This window comes from Peromyscus leucopus, chromosome 2 (genome assembly GCF_004664715.2).
Source record: "Peromyscus leucopus breed LL Stock chromosome 2, UCI_PerLeu_2.1, whole genome shotgun sequence".
In the NCBI taxonomy this organism is placed as follows: Eukaryota; Metazoa; Chordata; class Mammalia; order Rodentia; family Cricetidae; genus Peromyscus; species Peromyscus leucopus.
Window position 1 is genome coordinate 121,854,673 of NC_051064.1, and position 6,936 is coordinate 121,861,608.

At 55.4% G+C, this 6,936-nt stretch overlaps 1 protein-coding gene across 1 annotated transcript; it reads left to right on the forward strand.

Moving 5' to 3' along the window:
* Positions 1–717: 717 nt before the first annotated feature.
* On the forward strand, positions 718–6,481 carry Edn2 (endothelin 2). Its single transcript, XM_028886413.2, has 5 exons — positions 718–1,075; positions 1,382–1,538; positions 2,865–2,987; positions 3,836–3,934; positions 5,769–6,481. Exons 1-5 carry the CDS (start codon positions 1,012–1,014, stop codon positions 5,860–5,862), a joined length of 537 nt encoding a protein of 178 aa, XP_028742246.1. The 5' UTR covers positions 718–1,011; the 3' UTR covers positions 5,863–6,481.
* Positions 6,482–6,936: the final 455 nt, after the last annotated feature.

Below are 6,936 nucleotides of genomic sequence, written 5' to 3' on the forward strand. Positions count from 1 at the left end.
CTCTGGGCCACCTCGCCAGCCTCCCTGCTCCTCTAGTTTTGCATAAAGCAGCCACTGAGGTGAGACAAGAAATTCCGTTGTGTCCACAGCGGGAAACCACTCAGGACACCTTCTGTGGGCCCGTGGAGCATCCTCCTAAAAAGGACTCCGGAAGTATCTTCTCTATCTCAAGGGCGAATTTGAACTCAACAGGGTAAGGAGACCCCCCGTTTTGGTCTTGTTTTGCAAACAAGGACACAGAGGCCCAGGAGGCTATTCCCTGGCCGTAGTTGCACAACTGAGTAGTTTCTGAAAGGACCAGAACTCCTACTACAGGTTGGGGGGGAGGGAGTGTATAGGGGTGTGTGTGTGTGACAATATTTCTTGGGTAAGAGGAGGATGAGGCAGCCCCAGGCTGTCAAAGGTCAGGCATGAGTTGTGCCCTTCATGAGGCCAGCGGTCCAAAGGGGGTTCTGACTCGCCCAAGGCCATGAAGCCTTGAGTGGGCCTTTCGCCTCCCACGCAGTGAAGGGCTATCTCAGCTTGCCTCACAATGGGCAGATAGGAAGGTGGCAGAATCCCTGTACAGAGCGAGGGCTTTGCTGGGAGAGCTCCGCTCCAGACTTCCAGTTCTGGAGCGCCTCCGCGGGGAGAGCGGGGAAGGGATGGGAGCACTTGGGGGTAACTTCAGAACTCCAAGGGGCCTTGGGCCTGCAGAGAGCCCCGGAGACTCCTGAAGGTGCTCCAGTGCAGCACAGAGGGTGGAGCCCAGCCTTCCACCTCCCTCCCCCTCACCGGGAGGCCAGGGCGGGCCAGGCACCCAGGGAGGAGGCGGTGTCCCTGGCTCTCTGCCCAAGGTGCAGCAGCTAGGCGAGGCGGGGCTGGACCAGCAGGGGCGGGCGCCCTGCCTGGTATTAAAAGGGGCGGTCAGGGCACCTCGGCAATGAGCTCCCAGCTCGGCTTAGCAGCAGGACGCTGACGACAGGCGCTCCCTACTCCCCTGGTCCAGCCAAGCACTCTGCCGCCGCTGCAATGGTCTCCACACCTGCCGCCTGGTGCTCCATCGCTCTGGCCCTGCTTTGGGCCCTGCATGAAGGTGAGCTGCCCTCACTCATTGGTTGCTGCTCCGGGGTCTATCCTTTGGTATCTCCTCCAGGGGTATGGTGCTTCCCAAAGCCAACTAGGGGCATAGAGCAGGGAGCCCCCAGTAGGGAGCTGCGTCTGCAGGATGCAGGCACTGCACTGGTGGCTGGGACTTCCCCAGGCTAGCCAGAGTGGTTCCTACGCATCAAGGGTGCCAACTTCCTTATTGTGCAAGAGGAGGAGCCCTGCGGGTCCCCATCCCAGGCAGGCCAGGTGCCCTGACCTCCTCTCCACCTTTGTCTCTCCCTCCTGTGTGCAGGAAAGGGCCAGGCAGCTGCCACTCTGGAGCAGCCAGCCCCAGCACCCAAGGGCCGCAGCCCCCACCTGCGTTTCCGCCGTTGCTCCTGCAACTCCTGGCTTGACAAGGAGTGTGTGTACTTCTGCCACCTGGACATCATCTGGGTGAACACTGCAGGGTGAGCATCCACCGGGACTGCGGGAGCCGGTCGGGGTGAAGGCCTCTGGCAACCTCTGCAACTGCCTGGCTCACCATGGGGCTCAGATAGGACACTGCCAGCGTGCCCATAGTTACTAGTTATGAATCAACATGGGGGGCACCATAGTCAGGCAGAGAGCTGTGTACCCTTCCAATGCTCACAACAACGGCCTATTAGGAAAGTGCTAGTTCCATTAGGGTCCTGAGGCTCAGAGAGGTGAGGTGAGCTCTTCAGGATCACACAGGGAGAAGTGGGGGGTTCCTCCCAAGTCTAAGGATGCTGGAGCCTCAACCACACTTGCCCTGCAGAGAATCATCCCATGCATGACAGCAGCCATGCCCAGGCCACGCTCTGTGTGGAACACTACACGTACAGTACCATCTGCCGAGCCCCCAGCCTCCCCACACGGCAGGCCCTGTGGCAGCGCCCCACAGGACAGACAAGCAGTCTGCCTGGGATACCCTGGCAGGAGCCAGAGCTGGGTTCTGCCTACCCCATGCTGCCTCCAGGCTCCTGCATACCTCAGGTTGAAGTTTTTGTGTATGTATGTATTTTTTTTTTTCTTCTCCAAATTGCATAAGGCAAGAGAAGCTGAGCATATAAGCGTGTATAGCGCTAATCCACATCCAAACGCTGGCTCAGGGCGGGAACCCTGCCAGTCCCTGCGTGCCGGGTCCACCCAGAATCGCTACAGTTCTAACTGCCAGGCCACCTAAAATTAGCTGTTGACCAAAGGTGTTGGGTGGACAAGCCTCGGGGCCCCTGCTCTGCCTCCCTTAGCCAAACTGGATCAGAAATCAGTCCAGTTACATTTGTACACACACACACACACACACACACACACACACACACACACACACCACACACACAAAGGCATATTTGTCACATTCCCCCAACAAATGGGGACCAGCTAGAGGCAAGTTGGTTGTGAGCTGGAGTCTTCACTCTGGCAGCTGAACTGGCCTTTCTTCCTCATGGCCTATACAGGGGCTCCTTTGAGCACAGAAGACCAGTCCAGGCTTCCTAAGAACTGCAGACTCCACTCCTTACGTTCCCCTGCAGGAGCTCCTAGCAGATCAGTGTTCAGAGGCATTGATAGGGGAGTCTGTGACTTTAGTGACTAACTTAGTATGAGAAGGAGTGGGGTGACCACCTTTCATGGCCATCCTGGAGGTGTTCAGTGTAGACCGTCTCTGATGGCCAACGATGTGTTGTTTATCTAATCCCTTGTCTCTCCTCTCTTTTTCTCCTCTCTGCTTCCCCCCACCCCATGTACACACTACCTTGCTGGCTTCCCGCCCATAGACAGACAGCTCCCTATGGCCTGGGAAATCCGCCAAGGCGCCGGCGCCGCTCCCTGCCAAGGCGCTGTGAATGCTCTACTGCCCGGGACTCTGCCTGTGCCACCTTCTGCCATCAAAGACCCTGGTAGGTGGACTCCTAGCCTGCAGGGGTGAGGTGACTGCTAGCCGGGACCAGGCCTGGAAGCAGGGTATCTGGGAGACTAGTCGAGGGCGGAAGCCCAGGGGAGACAAGCAATGTCCCAGAGCCCATTCTAGGACTTCTGTGCAGAGTCCCTTCCACAGAAATATCCAGAGTTCCTCCCTCTGCCCAGCTCCACGGCATAGGGGAACATACATCCCCTCTCCTGGGCAGGAGTGGCACAGCCAGGTGATAGCCCAGGCTCGGAGAGGGGCAAGCCTTGTGTCCGGCCCACAAGGAACCCAGGCCTGACTGGGCTTCAGGTTCTAACCCGAGGCTCTGGCACTTCGTAAGTTTGTTTAGAAGAAAAATAACCTCTGTAGCTGGCAGTCTATGACAGATACCGACATTGTCATTATTGTCAAGGAACTGGAGAGTGGATGCCAAGTCTCCTTGGTTTTCCCATCTGTGAAGGGGAAGGCTGCATTCCTCCCCTCCTCCCCCTGGACCATTGAGAAAGCAAGGACTGTGTGTTCCAGTTCCCATGACGGTTTACGAGAAACCTCTCCTCTAGAGCTGGGGCTCCACCCCTGCCTCAGTTTCCCCCTGCAACTGCAGGTGGCCAGATTCTGGGAAGGCCAGCCACCCATCTGCCTCTTTCTGAGGCTGAGAACACATTCCCAGTAGCTCAGTTTTCCTTGGTACCCACCCCGCCCGGGAGGGAAGGGTGCCAGGTGCGCGCAGTGTGGAAATGGATCTGCTCCAGAGGGCAGGGGTGGGGGCTGGGCTGGGCCTGAAGCCAGGTAGCTTCAGGGTTCTGGCCAGCCCCTCACTTGTTGCCACTCTTCATTCAGGCCTGAAACTGTGGTCACCCCAAGCAGCCGGGCTCCCGGAGCTGTGTTAAAGACTGGCAAGAAGTGGGCCTCTGAGGGAGACCTCCTCCGAAAGCTAAGGTGAGGGTAATTGCATGGTTGGTCACTTTCTGTATGCTTTATGTGTTTGCCTTATTCTCTGTGGGAGGTAGGACTGGGTCTTCATTGTCTATCCTAGAAAACTAAGGCTCAGAGAGGCAATACCACTTGTTTAGAGTCACAGAGCATCCATCACATCTGGATCTATTTTACATGCATGAGTGTTTTTGCCTGCATGTATGCATGTGCATCACATGCATGAATGGTACCCTTACAGGTTAAAAGAGGGCATCATCTGCATGTAACTTATGTGCTCTAAGAAGAGGTCATTGGATCCTCTGGAACTGGAATTATGGATTGCTGTGAGCTGCCATGTGGGTCTCTGCAAGAGCAGAAAGTGCTCTTAATGCTGAGCCATCTCTCCAGCCCCAAGCCTGTTTTCTTAACTACTACATTCTGTGACCATCAGGTCTGGATCAGGCCTTGGGGGCTTTGACTGGGAATAACCAGTTATTCATTCAAGCATCTTCCCTGTACTGGGGCTTGGAGTGACTGACTCCCTGTGTCCCTTGCTCCTTCTATGCCCCCAAGGGATCTCCCCAACTTGGTGGCCACAGGTGGCTCAGCACAAGGCCCACAAAATGTTTGTCCAAGCAAGCCGGCTTGAGGACAGAAACCTCACCTTGGGCCGTTAGCAGAGGGACCCAGGGGCAGCTGGTGAGACAGAGACTACTTGCCGAGAAGCCCACCCCAGCCCTAGACAGACTTTGTGAGCTCTGGCTCGGGGCTGGGTTTCTCTGCACTGCAGAGTTTGAAGCAGGGAGTTTGTAATGTCTATCCTGCAGGGTTTTCATCAGATTAGGTGTGCTAATATGTACGAAGCATGTCCCTGTAGAGCTCTAGAGGCCTTGGCCATGCCTGCCTCTGCCATGAAGGGGTCCTTGGGGCCGGACAGTACCTGGTGTGGCTCTTTGGGGAAAGGAAGAAAAATGGAGCCAAGATGGTAGGGTAGGCAGGCCCCTGCACATACTCAAGAGCTGCCTGAGAATAAGGGAGGTTTTGCAAATACACATCACTTCACAGTGTGTAGACAGCACAGCACTTCGCAGTGTACAGAGAGATTGCTTTACCACCCAAGCATTCATCCTGCTGGCATTTCAGTTGTTGTTGTTGTTACTGTTGTTTTTTTGTTATTGTTTTGGTTTGGTGTGGTTTGGTTTGAGACAGGCTTTCACTCTATGTAGCCCAGGCAGGCCTTGAGCTCAGGGCTATCCCACTGTCTCAGCTCCTCAAGTAGTGGGCCTAGTTGGTGTCTTCAAAGTAGAGAAAAGGGCCTCAAAGAGGGTGAGCCCTGCCCGCCCAGGTGTCCACAGCCTGGTCCTGAGACCCACCTTCTCGCTCCCAGATAGAACTCTCAGGGTCAGGGAGTAGACGGTAGGAAGTTCCCAGAGCTGTGGCAGTGACCTCAGTCAAGCTCAAAGGGCCATGAGGACCATGCTGTGTGGACAAAGCCACCTTGCAGCAGACAGTAAACTGCAGACAGAATAGGATGACGCAGTTTAGGATAGAGGAAGATGAGCACTAGGAAGGAAGGGCATTCACACGGTGTGGGAAAAGGAAAGCACACCATGGGCAGTGCCCAGGCTGTCCTTGGCAGTACCCCTCATCCTTGCAACATCGGATACTGAGCATCAGCCCTGTCAGTGGCCCCGTGAGCGGAGAAGCTCCTGGGCCCAGACCTTGCTTGGGGCTGTGGCTACACTCTGGGGTCCCTGTTACCTGAGTTCTAGGCTCTAGGCCCAACTACCTGTCTTCCAAGGGAGCCCTGGATGGCCTGTGTCTCCTGGGATGCTAAGTGTTCCTTCTCCACTTCCAGGGACATTTCTGCCACCAAGCTCCGCTTTGCCAGGCTACAGCCAGAGGTGACAAGAGAGTCCAGTCCTGCACACGCTAGACGGAGAAAGAGATAACCCTGTGAGTTGCAGAGCCATGGAGAAGGAAGCCCACGTGGAGACGAGGGGGAAATGGGCAGCTGTGTGGGAGATCCTGTGCCCGCCTTCTGGACCGAGACCTCAGCCCCGGCTCGCCAGACCCATCCGATGGGTTCAGCACAAGCTCTGGCCTCTCTTATACTGCCAGGGCCACCCTCAGCAACTGAGCAGCAGTACAGTCTCCCAGGGCTGGCTGCTGGGTACAGTCCTGCTTGAAGGAGCTATGTGAGGCCAAATGAGCATGCTAACTGTGTCCTGAGGAGTGTCTTGTTTGCTGGGCTGCCATCCAGGAGCAACCCACAGCAGGACACAATTACCTAAGCCATACCTGGAAACTGGACAGACAGAGCGTCCTGATGACTGACATCCTGGCTGGCCCCCATGGTCCTCTCTGGATCCCCCTCCCTAGAGGCCTTGCAAACTTGTTCTCTTGGGACACTTTTGGGGGGAGGAGGCAGGGCCTGCTCTGCTTCACTCATCTGTATATAAGTTATTTACTCTAAGAACTTTGAAGTTCTTCTTATTTATTTTAATGTATTTTTTTAGAGTCTCAATTGTTTACTTATGAACTCATGTTTGTAATAAAGGATGAAATGGACTTCTAGGAGTTTTGTCTTAGCCAAGCAGAGGTGAGAGGTTCCTCCCAGGAGGGATCATTCGGAGGTTAAAAGAACACAGGAAGAAGAGGGAAGTTTAACAATGTGGGTGTCTGGGACCCAGGTTCCCCTGTCCCTTGCTGGGTTTCTCTGGCTACTAACGTGCCTTCTCTGGGCTTTTGCCTGTCGTAACTTAGACAGCCATCTGCAGCTGTGACATCTGGAGTCACAGCAGACAACACAATGGCCAGGCCCTTCTCAGGAGCGTATTTGGATGAAGTTAGATCCATGAGAGAGCAGAGACCATCTTCAGCTCCAGAAAGCTTGTTCAGCCAGGGCCTGACTGGGAGGCCACAGCACATCTGTCCTGTAACAAGTGGAACCAGATGGATACATGTCTGTGTACGACCTGGTGGTCGTGATGGGCACTGAAACCTAACCTCAACCTGGGCCTGGC

Coding starts and splice junctions, on each gene's coding strand:
- Edn2 (XM_028886413.2), top strand. CDS start 1,012: ATGGTCTCCACACCTGCCGCCTGGTGCTCCATCGCTCTGGCCCTGCTT. Junction 2,988..3,835: donor TTCTGCCATCAAAGACCCTG/GTAGGTGGACTC, acceptor CTCTTCATTCAG/GCCTGAAACTGTGGTCACCC. Junction 3,935..5,768: donor GACCTCCTCCGAAAGCTAAG/GTGAGGGTAATT, acceptor CTCCACTTCCAG/GGACATTTCTGCCACCAAGC.